Genomic DNA, 21,214 nt, shown 5'->3' with positions numbered 1-21,214 from the left:
GAAAAAAAAACACCCTCTCTTCTTCTTAGGTACCAGACTCAGTGAGACTGGTTTGTAGAACCGCCCTAAAACTCAGCGCCAGGAACCCGGTCCCCAGCAGGTCCCCCAGAGCAGTGAGGTACGGGATGGAGAAGTTGTCCGGGTCGAGCCCCTTCCGCCACATCCACCGCACCATCAGGTCAGCCAGATAGAGCAGGATGACCACCTGGATACCATGACGATGAGGACATCATTAGTAGAAGAAGTAACTGAAGCAAGGTTGCAAAAGCATAGCGACTTGAATGCACTGCATCTAGAAACCCCTCTTATGTAGTTAGAAACTATGAAATTCAACTTCAGTTGTGGAGCAATACTGCATAGAGGGGCTAAACCTTCATTCACTCGATGATGATGATTACACGATCATTCCACTGTCTCTGTTGGTTCTGGTTGTTGCTTCCACATTACCATACTATAAGTATATTTATTGCACATATGTTGTTTATGTAGGGCACACAAGCATATATTCCTGTTATTGAATTGACAATGACACCAATAACATTGTATAATCCCCAGTACAGCTAACTCCAGTAGGAAAAAGACCCATCAATCTGATCAACTGAAGAGCTAAAACACATGGTTTGAGATATATGCTCTAACCAGAAGTGTTATTGTTAGTTTGTGTAACATGTGGTTTGAATTGCAGCATGAGATCATGCCAGTGCACAGAGGAACACGTTCACATTTGGACTAAGGCCTTTGTTTATATCAGTTTGATCAAGTCATTCAAATCCCTCTCTGTATGTAATCTAGCCTGTCTCATGCAGGGAATCATGGTGAAAGGACGAAAGAAAATGTACCGACTTGACCTCTATGCTATTGACTTAATCCTCCTGTGTAAATTGGTGCGGAAATATACATGGTAAAGTTAGCATTAATTCCAAAGTACAGTGCCCTCCATGTGTACTGGACAGAGGAAACGTTTTGTTTTCTTTTAGCTCTATACTCCAACAGTATGAGGTTAAAGTAGGGATTCTCCGTTTTAATTCAATATTTTCTTTTTTTCATATTGGTAGATCCTTTTACAAATAATAATAATAATAATAATAGCTTGGATTTATATAGCGCCTTTCTCAAACCCAAGGACGCTTAACAGATTTCCTAGACAAACAGTCAGACAGACAGAACAGAAAAACAAAGCAAAGAAACAAAGAACAACAAGAGTGAAAAAACAAGACTAGACTACTTAGAGAACAGGTGGGTTTAAAAAACAACAACATTGAATTAAAGCTGAGAATCTCTCCTTTGACCCCATACTAATTGTTTCATTTAAAATCCAAACTGTTGGGAGTATAGAGCTTAAAGAAGACAAAATGCTTCCTCTTTCCAATACTCATGGAGGGCACTGTTAGGGCTTTCACACCGGCAGTTCCGAACGCCGGTTCGCGTTCGGAAACCTCCGAACGTTGGCGCTGTCTGGCGAACGAGCCCGCGTTCATACCAGTGTATCGTTCGCCAGACAGCGCCAACGTTCGGAGGTTTCCGAACGCGAACGCGAACCGGCGTTCGGAACTGCCGGTGTGAAAGCCCTATGTGTGGTGCGATCCATGATGTGTGACCTCTGACCTGGAGCAACGCAGCACACAGGTAGCAGCAGATGAAGCCGGGCGTCATGGCCGTGTGGCCCCCCTGGAGGAGGTGGATGGTGTACAGGAACAGTAGGTGACCCGGAACCACAAGGAACACCAGGACCCTGGCAGACTTGGAGTTGACCCCTGTGGTTGGACATATACACATACTGTAGTTGGAGACACAATTGACTATTATCCCCAACCACCCCCCATGTATACAGACTACCTAACCTTAAGCACACAGTCACTTTACGCAATACTACCTCTTTACGCCCACTGCCACGAGTGCAATACTCATAACATTCTACTTGTATTATTTTATTGATTATTTGTGCTGCTAATCGTATCCTGTCTTATTTGTCTTATTTTCTACTTGTCACTTGTCCAATTGTCTCACTTACATCTTCTACTATTGCCACTTTTATCTTGGCTTATCTGGCCTGTCGCCTTATTGTCTTGTGCTGCAATGTTAGGAACCGAAGCCTAAGAATTTGACTCTCTTTCACTTGCGCAATGTGACGTAACAACACAACTTGAAACTCGAAAACACAAAGGATAGTTGAGAGGAAATGCGCAAGGATGGTCATGTGAACTGCAATGGAATCCTGCAGCCCAAAGCACCCTTGTGCATGTTTGTGTCTTTATTTAGTTTGTTTGTAAATGGTAAATGGTAAATGGACTGCACTTATAGCGCCTTTTTTGCTGCTCCAAAGCTGCTCCAAAGCGCTTTACTACAGCCTCTCATTCACCCATTCACACACACATTCACACACCAAGTGTACATGTTAAGAGTTAAGTTGTGTCTGCTGACCTGAGGAACAGAAGGTCTGGCAGGGGTCAGGCCAGTGTTGGGTCATCTTGGAGGGCAGAGCCCCTGGGACGCTCCAGTAGTGGAGGTAGGTAGAGACCCTGCTGGCCTGGATGGACACTAGGTTACCTCCCACACCTGGATGGAAGAAGGGCACAGGAGGAAGTGTCATAAAAGAGCTAATATGTTACGGTACATGTGGGAAAACGGTTTATGTCGGCATTTCCCGGGACATGCCAGTATGAACCGTTGGCTTGGTACATGCCGACATAAACCGTTTTCCCACATGTACCATAACATATATATATATAATGTTCAGGGGATCTTTGACTGAGAGGTTAAGGTAAATAAAACTGGTTTTCTAAGTCATTGACAATAACAGATAAAATAGAAATCACAATAACCACCTGCTTCCTACCATACTACATTTTAATTTTGCCTTAGTTTCAGTAGTCTCACTAAATCAAGATTAGTTTCTGTATTCAGAGAGTTCCAGCACACATGCATCATATCAATGATGGAATGATCTAACTTCATTACCTTCTGGTCGCATTGCTCAAGAACTGTATTAACAAGCATGTATGACGTGCAGTAACGCTGGGGGAGAGGTTCAATTTCCTCTGCAGCCTACAGCTACAATAGACATATATTTGAAGCAGTGAGTCTTAAGTAATTGAGTCATTCCATTATTTTGGGGGGAGGAGATGGTGTGGTACAGTCGATTGAGAAAGATAGGGAAGGGGACATATGGGAGGGAGAGAGGGAGTCACTTACTCCTGGGGCCTCATTTATAAAAAAAAGTACTTGAACGTCATCTTTGACTTTCACGTAAGCACATTTTTCTAAACGGACGTAAGCATTATTTATAAAACGAGCTGCGCTTGTTTAAAATTGCGTACGTGCTTCCTTCTATAAATACCAAGTATACTTTAAATTGAACGCAGGTGAATGAGGTTTGTAATAATGCCCTGTGATAGCGGCTCAATTATAGCGGCTGAATTAAGCCACGTGCTATAATATAGGGTAGGCGTTCATTTGGAAGAGGGAGAGGGCAGAGGAGGGTGACTTAACGTTTGATCATGACAACTATATGACCATGGGCAGGTTAAGAGAAATAGAGAGCACAAGAGCGAAAGCAACACTGAACACTGGCAATGCAATTGTACTTCCTGTACTGAAAAGCCAATATCTGTGAGAGGCTTTGATAGCGTTGAGGTTGGCAATGATTTAGAGGAAATCCGACTCAGACAGTCCATCGTTGACATTCTAAACAGGCAGGCGGTTTATGCAACACCCCATTGTTATTCCTCTCTAGCTACGGTGCCGGCTTAGCCGTGGGTAACAAACATCACCATACTAAAAGAGTCTTACTGAAGATGTGGGAAACTTCAAAGCATTCCTCCTGTCTCTCTGATGTTACGACCAGCCTGCTGACTGGTTTTAATTAGTATCCTTTTAATCATTATGAATTATGAAGATCTCGGGAGGCCTCTTAATCCGGGCTTTCGATTTCAACAGAGTTCAAGACCTAGTAAGACTCTTAATAACGTCCTTGTTCGAGTCGAGTACAATAACTTGGGAATATTTATATAAATTCATCCTGATGCAATATCTTCCATATGACACCCATTGCATGAATTGTAAACAATACACCAATTATTATGATTAACAACACAAGTTCCCATCCCTGCCTATTGCTTATTACTGTCAAAACATGCCATATATTTCCCCACCAAGACAACCAGATGTTGGTTTAGTTTAAGTAAGGAGTTGCAGATTGAGTGATGTCTTACAAATGATGGACAGCCAGGGATAAGACCATAAACTCTGTTCTGTCCACTCACCGTTGATGACAGGGGTGAACACCGCCATGCCCTCATAGTTAGGATCACTCACAGTCTTGTTCAGTATCACCCCCCCGATACTGTGAATTGCAAGGACACAATAGGATACTATTGTCATTAAACATGTTTAAACAAAGACGTAAGTAGTCAAGAGGCTTATCTCAATAGTATAAAGTGGCTTTTCACTTGCAGTATGAGTAGAATAGGAATTGTTTTTTTTGCTGCAAGAAGAGGTTAGATGAAAACGATTTAGTGGATGCCCGTAGGGTAGGAATCTTTTCAAGTTTCAAGCTTTCTTAGGCCTTGACATGGCAGCACAAAGACAAATAAGGCTAAGATGAGTCAAGGTCAATAAAGGGACGATAGTTATAAGACGTAAGTGAGACAACTGGACAAGTAGTGAGTTGTGGGAGACAAATAAGATAGGACACCTCGTGACGTTAGAATTATAAGGTTCTATCTCCATTTTTGTCCAAATTTAGTTTTTTACATAATCTGATCCATTAGGTGTTTATTAATGCCTGTGTGGTGTTATTTTTAAAATGTTGACATTTTTGAGTTAGTAATTCATAAAATACAAAGGTTCCATCTCACAGAACATAATGGAATGTAAAAACTTTGACGCTCAATATCTTTGAACTACCCTAAACTCATTCTAAACTCACGACCTGTCCAGTTCTATGTTATTAAGGAAAGGAGACTTGACATGTTGCAGCCTTTTATAAAACATTCTAGTAGGGAACATAAGACCGTGGGAAGTTCTTAGCTCCCGGCTGTTACCTGCTGATGGACATGGCCAGGATGACAGGCTGCCACCCAGACCTCAGCACCTCTCTGATTGGAGGAGAACGGCGGGCCACGACAACCCACACTGGGATGAGACCCAGGAAGAAGCCACACACCACCAGGGGCAGGTACCACATCTCTGACCCAGAGAGAGAGCGGGCAGAACATACGAGAATGAGAACATGTGTGTTTAAGGTTGTCAGCAGGGTTGCCAGATAGGTTTGACAATTTCTAGTCTAACCACAGTCTAAAAACAGCTAAATCCACCAAAAACCACCAGCCCAAAATCTATTGTCAGAAAACCTAATTACTATTGGGCAGGTGCCCATCTCCTGCCCCCCCCCAAACTGTATGTCTGTTGCCAATGATGTTTGTAAAATAAAATAAAAACCTGTGCCATCTGGCAACCCTGGTTGTCAGCTGCAGTATTTTCTTAAGACCTGTCAGCAGGCCTACAAGAACCTGCGACACATACTTTGCTGCCCTCTACTGGTTACGCAACGCAATGCAAGTTGTTCATGTGTGTCATTGTCATGAAATCTTGTTCACGAACCCCAGATTGTAATGGGAAAATGGAAAGTACGTACTAAATAACACAAACAACCTAAGAAACTAACAGTTGACAAACTAACAAACAAAAACACAACCAAACAGTCAACTAAGGAGACACAAGGAGACACAATGAGGAACATTGAAACAGACGGGCAGCCCTCTGATTGGATGATGGGTAGTAGACCTCTGATTGGACAGGAGCGGGATGATGAATGAGGGAATAGATTGGCCAATTGACGACACCTGGATGGAGAATGACAGAGGAGAACACAGAAGGGAAGGAAACACAACAAGGACACATGGGGGCGTAACAAATGTGAATAGCTATGGAAAAGGAAATCATCCAAAATGGATGTTATGAGCGACTGACCTTTGAACCGGAAGAGGAAGCTGCTGACCCCGGCCAGCAGAGAGAGGGTGATGAGGTCACCCAGGCTGGCAGCGATGGGCGTGGCCACATTGTCAGGATTGATGCCCACCTTCCTGGAGCCAATGATCACCCCCACCATCACTAGGCCTATAGACACACAAGGTGAGTACATGAAGCCTACAGTCAATTTCAATATAATACAGGGCTCTCAAGTCTCACGCATTTGGCGTGAGACACACGCGGCGTGTGAGCGTGTGAACGGGTTGAAATGCGTGTGTCTCACGCCCAATGCGTGAGACTTGAGAGCCATGATAATATATAGCGCTTTTCTAGACACTCAAAGACGCTTTACAAACTGAAAAGATAGAGTAGTGAAATAAAAAGTAAAAAAAAAAATATAGGGGTCTAATTAATTTTTAGATTACTAAATCTAAATCTAAGTGTCTTTGTAGGACAATCTGCTCTGTATACTGCAATAACACCTAGATTTTGTGCGGAGAAGCGGCGAACAAGCAACGCCAGCGTCCTCTCTCGACTCTCATTTTTCTGAAAAGTGAAAAGTCAGAGTATGATCAATGTAATGTTAGCTAGCTACCTCTAAACATGGATATGGCTGATGGGCATAAACTAATTAATTTGAGGTGATAAACACAGTCTGACTATCTTATCTGTCTGGTTAACTTATCTGTGTAGTCGTTTTAATATAGTCATTTTAGTGCATCAGACATTAGGTCAACTACCACTGCTTACTAATCTGGCAGAATATAAATACAATCAGGTTTATAAACAGTCCCTTCACTTGTGCATTTTGCTATATCGTTTTTTGCACCCCCTGATCATTTAGAGACATGTCATGTCAATATCTTGGTTAACTAGGCTAAAAGACACCAAGTCGTGAGCTTAGAGTGATAAGGTTCTATCTCCGTTTAGGGCAGTTCAGAGATATTGAGCGTCAAAGTTTTTACATTCCATTATGTTTTGGTGAGATGGAACCTTTGTTTTTTATGAATTACTAACTAAAACATTTCAACATTTAAAAAATAACACCACACAGGCATTAATAAACACCTAATGGATCAGCTTATGTAAAAAACTCAATTATGACAAAAATGGAGATAGAACCTTATAATTCTAACGTCACGAAGTACTCTATGAACTCTACGATGAGCTTCAGCGCTGGCACATTCTCCAGAGGCATGGCCGCTCCCATGGTCTTGTTCCGTGGGCTTACCTAGAGACAGGGCAGCGACGAAGGCAGTCGTGACGCTACTGGCACACAGGACGGCTGCCGTCAGCAGGTTGACCCGACCTCTGGACAACGCACCCAGGCCGACAGCGGCTAAGGCCGCCAGGAAGCCCACCACTGTGGCCTGGACCTATAGGGGGGGGGGGGGGTCAGAATGGGACAGGAGGAGAAGGAGAAAGGGAGAGAGAGAAAGGTGGAAGATGAAGACACACTTTGATTCAGCGAGTTTTAACACTGTCTGTTTCATATGAATGGAATGCCATTGAATGGATGCCAGTATGTGACAGTGTGTGTGTCCATTGGTCTGATGGAATGCAGTTGGCTGAGCTGGGGGGTCACCTGAATGAGGGCCAGGTTACTACACACCATCCTCCACTGCTGCTTGCGGTCATCCATTTGCCCAGTGTTGGCCTGTTGGAGAGGCAGGGAGAGAGGAGAAAGAGAAGAAAAATAGTTATTTATCTGAAAGGTGGTGAGTGATAACATGTTATCGTGTGTGTGTGTGTGTGTGTGTGTGTGTTAGTGTTATATTGCTCAGTATCCGCTGTTATTGGTAGCCGCTCAATATGGAGAAGGCGGTGCTTCCTGTACCCATGAGCTGGATACTGTCTGTTTTACAGTATTGATACTGGATCTGTCAACCCACTGGTATCATCTGGTGTGAATAACATCCTGTGTGTGGCAGAACTGGTTGTTGGCTCAGCACTATTGTAACAGATTGTTTCCATGATATCAAAATGCACTGTTAGTATTTATGTCCTTTAGAATTGTACATGTATGTGGACATAAATAAAGCATTTAAAATGTGTGTGTGTGTGTGTGTGTGTGTGTGTGTGTGTGTGTGCGCGCCTGTGTGTCTGTGTGTCTGTGTGTCTGTGTGTGTGTCCACTCACTGCTGTCGACAGTCTGGATGCCAACGTCATCTCCAAATTGCCCTTCAGTCCCACCAAGGCCGGCACCAAGATAAACACCTCTGTGATCTCCTTAAACACCTCCCAATGCTGCAACATACGCACAATGATCACGTTGAACCCCTCCCAATGATGAAAGACTCACACATCTATTTCACTACAAAACTCAAAACGCAGATGTTTAACATGCTAATGCAATCGGATCGAATCCCTTAGTTCCTATCATCTCATATCATTTAATAGTAGTACATTCATACCGATAACAAAATACAAACGTTTTAATAACTCTTTGCTGTATCTGTGGTATTTGGTATGTTGTAGCTTTTGAATCCAACCAGTGTATAATATATGCTGTGTTTTTAATTCATTACAAGTCAAATTGAACAAAATCATTGAGTTCCCAACATCTTATTTCATATGATGCCTGGCTGACTTCAGTCAAAGCAACTACTTGTTACATTATTCAGGAAGGCAGTCATGCGATGAATGATACCTCAGGGATCTTTCCAAAGGTCCAGCAAGCTAAAACAGCTAAATAGATTCTAATCCAGCACGAAAACACTGACCAACTGATTTGGTTGTGCTAGTAAAAACACGTCTCCACAGGGAGACAGCACTCATGGATGTTCTAGATGTCTTTCAGTTCCTGGTTTCTGGTTCTGAGTGGACTTTGCAACAAAGATTCAGTGACACAGCGATTTGAATCTTTTGCCACTATTCTAAGTGGTCTGTTTATCAGCTCAGGGGGGTATTCCATCAACGTTGCTAAAGGACAATCCAGGCTTATTTTGTTATAGTGTTTCACAAGACTTAGAAAATAAGCCTGGATTTTCCTTTAGCAACGTTGATGGAATACCCCCCCGGTCCACTCATGACACAGGCGTCACACTGACCCAGATGACTCACAGATGACCCACTCACACACACACACACACACACACTCACACACACACACACACACACACACACACACACACACACACATACACGCACACACATTTAGTATATGATTCAAATACAGACACTTACATAAATCCATAATAACACTTCAAAATAGACACATGCATGCACACGTGCACACACACACAAACACAGCACGCGGTAACGCCATACTTGCACCACATCCATCACCATCCCTGCCGCCACCATGCCCAGGCCGGCCAGCAGGTAGGGCAGCAGGATCTGGGCCGCCATGAGCCCGGCGCTCTCCGGGGGCAAGACACCGTCGGCGGAGCGGGTCAGTTTACAGGTGAAGCCCCTCAACCTCTCCCCCTGGAAGCACAACTCCAGTTCCAGATGGGTAACCACCATGGTGTCGTTGCCTTATTACCCCATCCCCACGCCTGGGAAGTCACAAGTGGGTGGGTGGAGGGCTGGGGGGTTGAAAAAGCCTGCCTTAGTGCCACTAGAACCTCCAACTTTAATCTCCCCTCGGTGGTCAGTTGCTCGACAGTGACACACTCGAAGCGAATAGAAATGTGTGACGTAGCTCCGAAGTTTTTCGGAGAACAAAGGTTGGAGACGGTAAGAGAGGAGGAAGAGGAGAAACCCCGTCCCGTCGGACCCCTGCGGTCGAACAGAGGTCAGAGGTCACCCGATCCACTGAAGTCGCAGTCGACAAACCTCAAAAGTTGCGTCGCTGTAATGTTCCAAACGGGAGGTCAAAGGAACGACGCTCATCGCTTATCCTCAAGAGGGAGCCTGGAAAGAAGGAGAGGGGCATTCGAAGAGCTCGTCCCCCTCGTCCCTCACCTGTCGCTCTCTCCCTCTCTCGGCCCTCTAGAACCCACGTCGCCGAGACAACGAGAAGCGAGAAACGTCGCCGACGGCGGACGCGGGCTGAAGAACCGACGGGGACCGTCTTTGTCGTCGAGGTCACGTGCACACGCACACATCCACACGAAAACACACAGGCCTCCTGATTAGGGGGGGGGGGGGGCAGGAAGGCCTCTCCTCACATCACACCCTTCACACTGACAGACAACCTCTCTCTCTTTCTCTCTCTCACACACACACACACAAGGGCACACACACACAGAACCTCACGCCTCACTCTTGAGCAGGCGAGCGGCCGATGGGCTCCGCTGGAAGCACTGGGTGCGTTCCCTGGGCCTGAAGAACAACGTCCACGTCCTCTGGGACAACGACAGCCAGAAGGCGGGTAACTTTTTCTCAGCCCTCCTTTCCTGTTGCTGCTGCTGCAGCTGCTGCTGATTCTCCTCCTCTGTCTCCCTCTCTCGGTCGTCCCTCTGCCACTGCCTCTGCTCCGGGGGAGCCTGGCTGCTCTGGGTGCTCTGGAGCCCCTTCCTCATGTTGTGATGTGGAGACCCGAAGAAAACACAAGAGGGGGGGGGGGGGAAGGCTCTGTCGTCTGTGTGTTGCAGACGAGAGGGTGACGAAAGGGTGAGGGGGGGATGAGGGAGGCTGCCGTTGGTCCTGAGGCTGCGTTCCGTAGCTCTGCGGGGTGAGAACGAGCGCCGTCTGAATCTACAGGCAGAGCTGTACCTGTCCCGTCGAGAGAGAGAGAGAGAGAGAGAGAGAGAGAGAGGGGGTTTCCTCTCTGTATGCAGACAGATTGGTCGTGACGATGCTCTGGGAAGGAAGGAGGGAGGGACAGAGAGAGAGAGAGAGAGAGGGGGGGGGGGGGCGTTCTGGCAGGATTGCCAGACCGAAACGGTTCTCTGTCTGTCTCTCTCTTTCTAGTAATCTCTCTCATTTACTCTCTTTACTCTCTCTCTCTCTCTCTCTCTCTCTCTCTCTCTCGCCTGTTTTTCTTTCTAATTTTGCAACGTCTGTATCTTGATAAATCTCACCTTCCTGTGTAATGCTCTTTCTTTCTTTCTTTCTTTCTTCCTTTCTTTCTTTCTCTCTCTCTCTCTCTCTCTCTCTCCCTCTCTCGCTCTCTCGTTCGCTCCCTCCCTCCGTCATTCTCTCCCTCCCTCCTTCCCTGTCCCCCCTCTAATTGTGTGACGTACTCTCAGTGCCTGCAACTTGTCACCAACACGTGGCATTGGCCTGGTCCCTCAAAAGGACCTTCTATTCTCCTCTCTGATTGGTGGGTTGACTGTCTCCACTCATGGGGGTGATTTTGTTTCCTGTAACTGTCCATCATATTTAGCATGTCTCTCTCCCTCTCTCTCTCCTCATCTCTCCCCCTCCCCCCTCTCTATCTCTCTCTCAAATTCTGATTTAAAACAGCTTTGTCTGCTTTATACCCAGGAAAGACATGATATTTAGTAAATATTTGCCATGGACTGGCTCAACAGCAAAGATCAATAGAATCACTGTTGGTGTAAAGAGCAGCGAGAAGTCCAGTCCTCTATATACCCTTGTCCTAGGCCCCTCACTATGTCTCTTCCCCAGCCATGTCCCAATTTAAGTGACACACACACACACACACACACACAGTGACTCAGCTGAAAGGCGTCCCTGAGACGTGATGTAGTCTGCTCCCCCCCCCCTCTGATGCTCTGCTGTAGTTCAGCCGCTAAACAACGAGCTCAGAGGAGACGAAGGATTATATGCTTATATATGATTATATATATATATATATATCCCTTGTGCACACAGCTGACCAATGGGCCTAATTAGCCTACGTGACAAAGGTCCCCTAATTGTTGAGGGACACAAACACGAAAGATAGTCCGCCAGAATTCTGTCACTCGTCCTGGGCTTCGTCCAAATAGGCTATTGTGGTCATTATTGTGTGTCTCGACACCTCATGAGTCACAAAGAAGGTCACAACATAATTATATGAAGTCGTTTTGAATGATCATTGAAGTGAACAAATAGCAACGGAAACTAGCCAGGGTAGAGCGTTTACAGTCGTAAACACACGCAAAGTGGGTCTTTACTGAGAGAAGAGTAGAAGGGGCTGAATGACACACATAGCCATTTAGTTGATTTACAGTACAGTGAGTGTATACATTTTTCTGTACGGTCCCAGTGAGAATCGAACCCACAACCATAGCAGTGTTAGCGCTAAGGCTCTAACAACTAAACACACAACTAAAGTCACACAGGACCAAGTAGAAAATGACCAGCCTGTTTCTCCACTCTAACTGACGCTGTTCGTGAGCCAAGGCCATGATTCCAGTGACAGTGGTGTGTGTGTGTGTGTGTGTGTGTGTGTGTGTGTGTGTGTGTGTTTGTGCGTCAATGAGGTTTCTTTATCTGATTGACCAGGTCACTGTGACCCACCGTCCCTAACCTCCCCCAGTACAGCCGCCTGACTGGAACAGAGGCAGGAGAGAAGTGTCCACACGACATCGCCCCTCCACAGGACCCTCTCGTGGCTTCACACTACACCACCACCTCTCCGATTTAAAGCTGTCGTGTACAAAAGTCTCACGAGCCGTTCTAGACATGATACTATAGGTTCCAACTGAGTACAAAACAAACCCCCCAAAATCTTTCGTGTGCTTCACCCACCTGTACGCCATCCAGCACCATGCCTGCAGCAACCATGCCCTGCCCAGCCAGTAGGTATGGAAGCACCACCTGTAGACAGATCCTCCGTGAGGACTCACAAGCCATGTTGGGCTTGACCTTCTCATCCTTCATCATAGTACTCAAATGTACAGGGCAGGACGTGGCCACCAAGGCTTATCCATAATGTGTGTGTGTGTGTGTGTGTGTGTGTGTGTGTGTGTGTGTGTGTGTGTGAGAGTGACATCTCTACAGTGTAGACAACCTGTCCTGTGGCTGCCCTCTCTCCCTTGGCTTTGGTACAATCTCTACTTGGCACAAGCTACAAGTAATGATTCGTAAAGCAGACGCTCTCTACTTAAGCAAGACACAAAACAGATATATATATATATATATATATATATATATATATTAGTGCTGTCAATCAATTACATTTTTTTATCAAGTTAATCACAATAATATTCTGTGATTAATTAGAGCCACATTTACTACTGTGCTTATGTAATCAGGTATCGATCCGGTCGAACCCCAAGTGAAACAGCATAATGGAGATGAAACGTTTAAACCCAGTAGTGTCATTTTATATTCAACACTTTACATGTACATGTACATTACAGGGGAGGCTGGTGGAGGTAGAAATCGGAGGACGGGCTCATTGCAGAAATGCCTCCCCTGGTGCATTAGAGGACTGATCACAATGTCAAGACAACACGTCACCCTGAGATTCTCTCAGAGTATTTACAATAAGATGCGACAGAAGATTCTAGTTCCCATGAAATTCAGTCAATCATTTTAATTTATTAATAGAAAACATTTCAAAATAAATGTTACATTTCATAAGACATTGTGCTGACCTAAAGTAAGCAATATTAGAAAGTCGACAAAAACATTTTAATCCAAATATTACTTTGTCAATTTCTAATTCAGTGAGTCAAGCCATACTGAGTTAAAAGCACTCTATTTTTCTAAATTATTCTACAACACAAATGTAAAAATGTCTGTGTGGATATCTGACGAAATAACTTCTTAAGACAAGAACATTGATTCACATTATAGTCAAGGAAATAAAGACATTATCTATGATAATGAATGCAGTACCTGCCATAGCGTAAGACTTTATCTATACTGCGCTATATCCGAAAGAGACAGTTTGATTGTGCCAGAGAAATGTAAAGCAGGAAGACTCGCTCTCTCGCTGTACTCAATACTCAATGGTCACAGCCTTGGTCTTCAGGTATTCGTTGAGCGCGTCTTGTCCTGTTGGAGTGAATCACATACAGTGATGTTTTGCGACTGGATGGAAGTAAGTACATGATCACTGACTCCATGTCCTCACTAGAGGGCAGAAATGCTACACACAAACTGTTGGGGCTAGCAAGACATTTCTTGAACTCTGAAGTTCAAGAAGTAATCTTGATTGACATTTTCAGAACATTCAAATCATATATTGACAAACCCTAACCCTAACACCTTCATCAATAAAGCATTTCGTGTTGCTTAAGAGCAGTACATTTCCTATGTAAATCTAAGAGAAGAGAAGAATCAGTAACAGAATCTCCTCCAGGCCTTACCCAGGTCCTTGCCGAAGCCCGACTGCTTGAAGCCCCCGAAGGGCGCGGCCACGTCTGTCTTGTTGTAGGTGTTGACGAAGACCGTGCCGGCGTTCAGCTTCTCAGCGCAGTACAGGGCTTTGCTGATGTCACGTGTGAACACGCCCGACGCCAGACCGTACTCTGTGGCATTGGCCCTCCGCAGGACGTCATCCACATCACTGAGAAAGCGAGGGATGAAAGGAGTGAGATGGGGTGGAGTGGAAGAGAGAGAGAGAGAGATGGAAAGCAGAACGAGAAGCCACAGTTAAGAAGGACATGGTAAAGCAAACTTCAAAGTTGCGACATTTATAATGTATATGTTACGGTACATGTGGGAAAACAGTTTATGCCGGCATTTCCCGGGACATGCCAGCATGTACCATGTCGACGGTTTATGCTGGCATGACCCGGGAAATGCCGGCATAAACTGTTTCGTAAAGCACTGAAGGGATTTGACCGGCTGGCCATACTTTATCCCTTACATAGCAGACTCCGCATTCCCCATTTACAAATGTGTTGGTCCTACTTTTAGAGTTCACTGCATGTAGGCTAGACATATGTTTTGATTGATGTAATATAGGCTGCTTTAGTCGTAGGCTGTTTAGTTAAATACAGTGTGAAGCAAATCCCGTCCGTGCCGCAACCTTCTTGGCTGATGCTGTCCATGGTGCTAAAAGTAAGAATGTATTATCCCACCACATGAACCATCCTGACGGTTTATGCCGGCATGTCCCGGGAAATGCCGGCATAAACCGTTTTCCCACATGTAGCGTAACACATATACTTAGCTAATTTCAAACCAGCCTGTTAAAATAGAGGTACTGACCCGCTCTTAAACGTGGAGATGTTCATGATGGGGCCAAAGGACTCTTCAATAGCGAGGAACATGTGATCCTCTACATCAGTGAACACAGTGGGTTCAAAGAAGAAACCTGGAGACAAAATAAATAATAAGCATTTAGAGACATTTTACACTGGCTTTACCTCAATTTGCCATATGTATACACATATATAAATATATGTACAGTTAGGTCCGGAAATATTTGGACAGTGACACAATTTCCATCATTTTGGCTCTGTACACCACCACAATGCGTTTGAAATGAAACAATCGAGATGCAATTGAAGCACAGACTTTCAGCTTTAATTCAAGGGGTTGAACCAAAATATTGTATGAAACGTTTAGGAATTGCAATCATTTTTGTACACAGTCCCCTATTTTCAGGGGCTCAAATGTAATTGGACAAATTAACATAATCATGAATAACATGTCATTTTTAATAATTTGGCGAGAATGACTGCCTGAAGTCAGGAACCCATGGACATCACCAAATGCTGGGTTTCCTCCTTACCGCCTTCCTTACCCAAAACCTACACGTCCCTCAGGTATGGATTTAAAAGGCAGTGGACGGAAACTAAAACCTTTGTGACCTGGTCTCACCTGGGCGGGCCACTTGTTTGCCCCCACACACCAGGGTGGCCCCTTCCTCCACGCCCGTCTGGCAGTACTCCACCAGCTTGTCCAGGTGGGCCTTGTGGTTCTGGGGGCCGTGGTCTGTGGAGCGGTCCAGAGGATCACCCACCTTCATCTTCTTCACCTCCTCAACCTGGGGAAAGAACACAAACATAATAGAAACATATACAACACGCAGATGCAATACAGTTGATGTCATAAACAGATATGATGCATTCAAAACAAATTTTTTAATATCTTTTTTCACCAAAACAAAAAAATAAAAAAATACATACCACTCTCTGTAGATACTGATCATGGATGTTTTCCTCCACGAAGAGTCGGCCTGCAGCGATGCAGTTCTCTCCCTTGTTGAAGAACACTGAGCTCATGCCCTGAAACACACACGCGCACACACGCACACACACACACACACACACGCACGTCAGCACGCACACACACACATGCGCGCACACACACACACACACACACACACACACACACACACACACAGTAGTAAGTAAATATATTATACTGCAATTGTTAATACCTAGCAGTATTCAACAGGATTTTTTTATTGAAGAAGAGTTCCAGTTTGAATATACTGTACAGGTAGACTGACCATGCGAACAGCCTTATCCATGTCACAGTCGCTGAAGATGATGAGAGGTGATTTACCGCCCAGTTCCAGAGACACCTTCTTCACATTACTCACTGCACAGCTGGGAGGGAGGAACATACGTACAACATGTGAGAGGGGAATTTACACAGACACGCAGAGCAAATACGCACACACCACACACACGCATGTGCACGCACACGCACACTCACACACACACACACGCACACACACAGATACACACACATACACACATACACACACACACACAGACACACAGAACAGCCACATGGACAGGCTCAGCCAGATATACGTACATACTCTCATACAAGCACACGCAGGACAAGTCATGGACAAGCCCAGACTCTAAAGAGAAGTCAGTATGGCGGTGAACAGTGACCTCTGACCTTTTCATGATGTGTTTGCCTATCTCAGTGGAGCCGGTGAAGCCAAGCTTACGCACATCAGGGTGGTCAGACAGGCGCTGGCCCACCAGGGCGCCTGACAGACAGAAAAGAAGCTGAATCATCATATTGTCAGGATGGAACAACACATTCTACCTCAGGAAAGTACCTACAGTATACAGCAGATCTAGAGGGGAAAAAAGGTAATATACCATGTAGACGGCATTTAATTCAAAGTTTCGAGTTTGGATGAAAATCTTAAAATAAATGATGTGAAAACCTGTTCCATCTGTGCAATCACAACCTTTATTTCAGTCAGGACACATGGTTTTGTTAGAAATAATTATTTCTTGATGACAGATTTATTTTTCAGAATACATTTAATTCAATCAATTAAAGGTTGGATGTTTCTCATTTATTTCAGTGTGACATTAAGTTTACCGTAACCTTTTTTACTCATCTTTACCAGGGGTGCCAATAATTGTGGAGGGCACTGTCGATTCTCTGGTGTTTACCTGATCCGGGGAGGATGTTGATCACACCCTTGGGGAATCCGGCCCTCGCTGACAATTCCGCAAACTTCACAGCTGTCAACGGTGTCACCTAGGGGTAAGGAAGACAGAGACACAACCAAATTGTTCAACAATTAATCTGTTAAGGTGTAGTCTTAAATGTTCTCAAAGAACAATGACACTAATGTAGAGTATTAGGTGGGTAAATTCTCCACTTGATCCAACTTTGTAGAATGTCAAAGCTCTAAGTTGTAAGTCCATAGAACAGCTCACCTGAGCAGGCTTGAGGACCACAGTGTTGCCAGCAGCCAGACAAGCGGCTGTTTTCCAGGCGAGCATCATCAGAGGGTAGTTCCAGGGGATCACAATGGCACACACTCTGAGAGAGAGTGAGAAATACATTGTTCATCTATCCGTCCAATCGTTTATTATTATTGATTCATTCATTATTTTATCAGTTCATCCATTCGTTAATTTTTACATTTGTGTTCGGGATGGTAGTAGGTAGGCTGGAACAAAATTCAGTGAATGAAGACGTGTACAAATCCAATAAGAATGATTCATAATATGTTTTAATACAAGCCAGCAGGAGTTACAAATAGTGTCTCTCTCTAAGAGATAACCAAAGTAAGTTAACGAACAGTAAAAGAAAATGGGTACAGTACTTAAAGGAGAGAAAGCCTCCTATTCATTCCACATCACGTAATGGCCAGGCCATATCGGTCTCGTCCTTGAACTATCTTTCGGTCTCTCAATATTCCGATCCCTTGATTTAACTGGAGGTACCCAGGGGCCCCCTTTAATCTCTTCCCCCAGCACCCAACCACACAAGAATGTCTCCCAGTCTAACCTTGGTCGTACATACACATTACTCTGCGTTGTGTACTTTAATATATGCAATTGTAGTGATCCAAAATGATTAATAAATGCTAACTATAGTTACACAAAATGATTTGCCTTCCACAGTGTGTCTCACCCGATTGGTTCTTTCTTGGTGAAGGTCAGGTTGCGATTGGGCCGGGCCTGGTTGATAGGGATGGTGGAGCCCTGTGATAGGTGGACAGAGTGACTTTTTAAATTATTTTTTATTATTTATTATTATTATTATTGCCATGCAATCAACTTGTCAGTCAATTGTTGGAATTTGGTATTTATCAGAATTACTTTTATTACATCCAATGTACGGGTACACAAGAGTAACATTCTTACGCTCAGGTTCCTTCGACATTGACATTGCAGCAGAATACAAAATCAACAATAATAGAATAAGTCAAATAAGTAAGGTAATGAATCAAACAAAAGTAGAATAAGGTAATAAAGTGATAAGTGATGGTAGTTGTACTACAGTGGGACCAGTCGTACTGCAGTAGAACAGCAGTGCAAAATGCTGTTACAGGTTACAATGAGATGAAATGTAACATCATACAGTATGCAATAATATAGTACAGATATGATACAGTACAGGACGTTCAAGTAGTAGTCAGGTACTTGTATATATCGTTGCTCTAGGTGCAGGGTCTAGGCACAGGGTCAGCCATATTTGGCGCCCCTGGAGCAATTAGAGGTTACGTGCCTTGCTCAAGGGCACATACAAGCTCCCTCTTGAGGCGCGGATCGAACCAGCGACCTTCCAATTGCTAACCAGCCTCTCTCACCCTCTAGGCTACCGCCACCCCCCCCCCCCCCTTAAAAATCTTCCCGCAAGAGGTGAACTGTCATATCACACCTATGAACGAAGGCGATGCCGACTTGGTTTTCATGTCGCTCAAAATGAAACAAAGTAAAAATAAGAAGAGCAACAGACTCGGCTGCCGTCTCCGTAACAACTCTCTCACCTGGATCTTGTCACACCAGCCTGCGAAGTAGCGGAAGGTCTGGATGGACATGCCTATGTGGGTCTTGAGTGCCAGGGTGTAGACCGCCCCGGAGTCGATGGACTCGATGGTGGCCAACTCCTCCTGATGCTGCTCCATCAGGTCAGCTAGCCTGGGTGGTCACAGAGGGTCAGCCCCCCAATCGTTTGTTTACAACAGTCAACTAAAACACTTTATCCAAAACATAGCATAGAGCAGAATACATAACAGAGTAGAAATATAATTATAAACTCCTCAAAAAAACGTTATTTCTTTCCTCCCCTTTAATAATACCAATTGGTATTGTATTTTATATCGTTGGAAAGCCTGATTAGTCACCTTTACAACGAGGTACAACTTGTAAGGATCGTGCGTTTGTGGAATAAGCAACACAGCTAACCGTGTGGGTAGTGCCCCCCAAAAAGTGCCAAAATCCCCTGCGATATTCGCCGCCACCTTGCGAGTGGGCCTCGGGATTTAGAGGTACGCCACTGCCGCTTGGTATACGAGTGTGTCAATCAATCGACCCAGACTCTATGAGTATGTGTGAGTATGTGTTGGTTTAACAGACGCACTTGTAGATGAGTCTGCCTCTGTCTCTAGGGTTCATCTTCCCCCACTCTCCCTCTTCAAAAGCCTCCTTGGCTGCTGCCACGGCTCTGTCCACGTCAGCCACTTGAGCGAGAGACACCTCACAGATAGCCTAGAGAGAGAGAGATACAGAGAGAGAGAGAGAGAGAGAGAGACAGATAGATAGATAGATAGAGAGAGAGAGACACAGAGAGTGAGACAGAGAGAGAGAGAGAGAGACACAGAGAGAGAGACACAGAGAGAGAGAGAGAGAGAGAGAGAGAGAGAGAGACAGAGAGAGAGACAGAGAGAAACACACACACACACACACATTAGGGAGTGTCATCTTCTTTTCTAAGTGAGACCAGAGCTCTGTGTCTGTGTGTCGCCCCCCTACCGTGCCGTCTGTGGGGTTGATGCTCTTGTAGGTTTTTCCTCCCTCCGCGTCCACAAACTCCCCGTTGATGAAGAGTTGGTGGGGCAACCTGATGGTCATGTTGTTGATCTCCTTCTCCACCTATGGTACAGAACCATATGAATCTAGGGTTAGGAACCTAGGGTTAGGAACCTAGGGTTAGGATTCACATACAGTCTCTGCCTTCCAGAAGCTTGTAGAAATCTGTTAGCAACAAAGACTTTGGCCCAAATGACCACTAGTAGCTTTGTTGGTGATCAATAACTAACAAGGGTTACAGACAAGTTAAAGGTTTGGTGTGTTAAATGTCAAATGAATGGTTTGATGATCATACTCTATCAACAATAAATGATGATGAGGATGAGGATGAGGATGAGGATGAGGATGATAAAGATAATGATAAAGATAATGACGTACGTAGTCGACTACCAGCTCCTCTTCGTCCTCCCCCCGGAGTTTTCTCACACACTTCTGGATGAAAGCGTGGAAGGTGGTGGCCATGTACACATCTTCAACTTCCAGCTGGCACGCGCTGGCCCTCAGCTTCGCCTCCTCCACCAGCCTGCCGAACGAACGAACGGGTGAACGAGGGAACGGAAGGGAAGAAAAAGGATGGACGGAGTGAGAGGAACCAAAATGGAACGGAGAAAAGGGTGGCGGGAGAGAGAAAGGGAGACAAGGACATTTGGAGAGCAAAACGAAAGGACGTTACGAAGGAGAGAAAACATCAAAACATATGACGTGTGACTCTTTTCGCTCCTTCGTGTGAGCGAGCTTTGTTCGATGGAGGAGTCTCGGAGACGTTCGAGTCGGGGCTGTTCTTTACCTCACCACGTCCATGGAGGCGGCGCCGGACTTGAAGAAGTCAGTAGAGTCCTCGATCTCCTCCACGTTGGTCAGGATGCTCCTCCACACGTCCTGTCGTAACACATGATAATAATAATTATAATAATAATAATACATTAGACTTATATAGCGCTTTTCTAGACACTCAAAGACGCTTTACAAACTGAAAAGATCGAGTAGTAATAATAAAAAGAAACAAAAAGGTAAATAGAAGAAAGTATAGGGGCCTAATTAAGGTAGTGCTGGGGACACATGGGAAGAGGAGCTTGAAGAGGTGGGTTTTGAGGGCCTGTTTAAATGTTGGGAGGGTGTTGGCCTGTCTGATGTGGTTGGGGATGGCGTTCCAGAGGGACGGGGGTTGCGGCTGAAAAGGCCCTATCAACCCAAGTCCGGAG

General features: G+C 44.9%; 2 protein-coding genes across 2 annotated transcripts in view; both read right to left on the bottom strand.

The window, feature by feature from the left end:
• Positions 1-25: 25 nt before the first annotated feature.
• On the bottom strand, positions 26-9,443 carry LOC308171249 (solute carrier family 41 member 1-like; the record flags this gene model as incomplete). Its single annotated transcript, XM_080546091.1, has 10 exons — positions 9,241-9,443; positions 8,110-8,217; positions 7,556-7,627; positions 7,202-7,346; positions 5,971-6,117; positions 5,043-5,187; positions 4,263-4,342; positions 2,422-2,556; positions 1,606-1,754; positions 26-205 (listed from the first exon to the last, which is right to left on the bottom strand). Exons 1-10 carry the CDS (start codon positions 9,436-9,438, stop codon positions 26-28), a joined length of 1,359 nt encoding a protein of 452 aa, XP_080402217.1. The 5' UTR covers positions 9,439-9,443.
• Positions 9,444-13,322: 3,879 nt separating this feature from the next.
• The window catches only part of LOC308170838 (cytosolic 10-formyltetrahydrofolate dehydrogenase-like), a 35,217-nt gene continuing 27,325 nt past the window's right edge, over positions 13,323-21,214 (bottom strand). Inside the window, exons 9-23 of the mRNA XM_080545685.1 lie at positions 20,800-20,891; positions 20,391-20,535; positions 19,956-20,075; positions 19,564-19,691; positions 18,971-19,121; positions 18,112-18,182; positions 17,409-17,514; positions 17,139-17,226; positions 16,627-16,720; positions 16,223-16,322; positions 15,897-15,995; positions 15,589-15,754; positions 14,974-15,079; positions 14,127-14,326; positions 13,323-13,812 (exon numbers count right to left, since the gene is read on the bottom strand). Of these exons, the coding sequence (XP_080401811.1) occupies positions 13,757-13,812; positions 14,127-14,326; positions 14,974-15,079; positions 15,589-15,754; positions 15,897-15,995; positions 16,223-16,322; positions 16,627-16,720; positions 17,139-17,226; positions 17,409-17,514; positions 18,112-18,182; positions 18,971-19,121; positions 19,564-19,691; positions 19,956-20,075; positions 20,391-20,535; positions 20,800-20,891 (1,722 nt within the window). The 3' untranslated portion in view covers positions 13,323-13,756. The remainder of the gene's footprint in view (positions 13,813-14,126; positions 14,327-14,973; positions 15,080-15,588; positions 15,755-15,896; positions 15,996-16,222; positions 16,323-16,626; positions 16,721-17,138; positions 17,227-17,408; positions 17,515-18,111; positions 18,183-18,970; positions 19,122-19,563; positions 19,692-19,955; positions 20,076-20,390; positions 20,536-20,799; positions 20,892-21,214) is intronic.

This window comes from Nansenia antarctica (genome assembly GCF_963989245.1).
Source record: "Nansenia antarctica genome assembly, chromosome: 15".
NCBI classification, from domain to species: domain Eukaryota; kingdom Metazoa; phylum Chordata; class Actinopteri; order Argentiniformes; family Microstomatidae; genus Nansenia; species Nansenia antarctica.
Note: the sequence above shows the minus strand (reverse complement) of the source record. Positions and strands in the feature narration are given on the sequence as shown.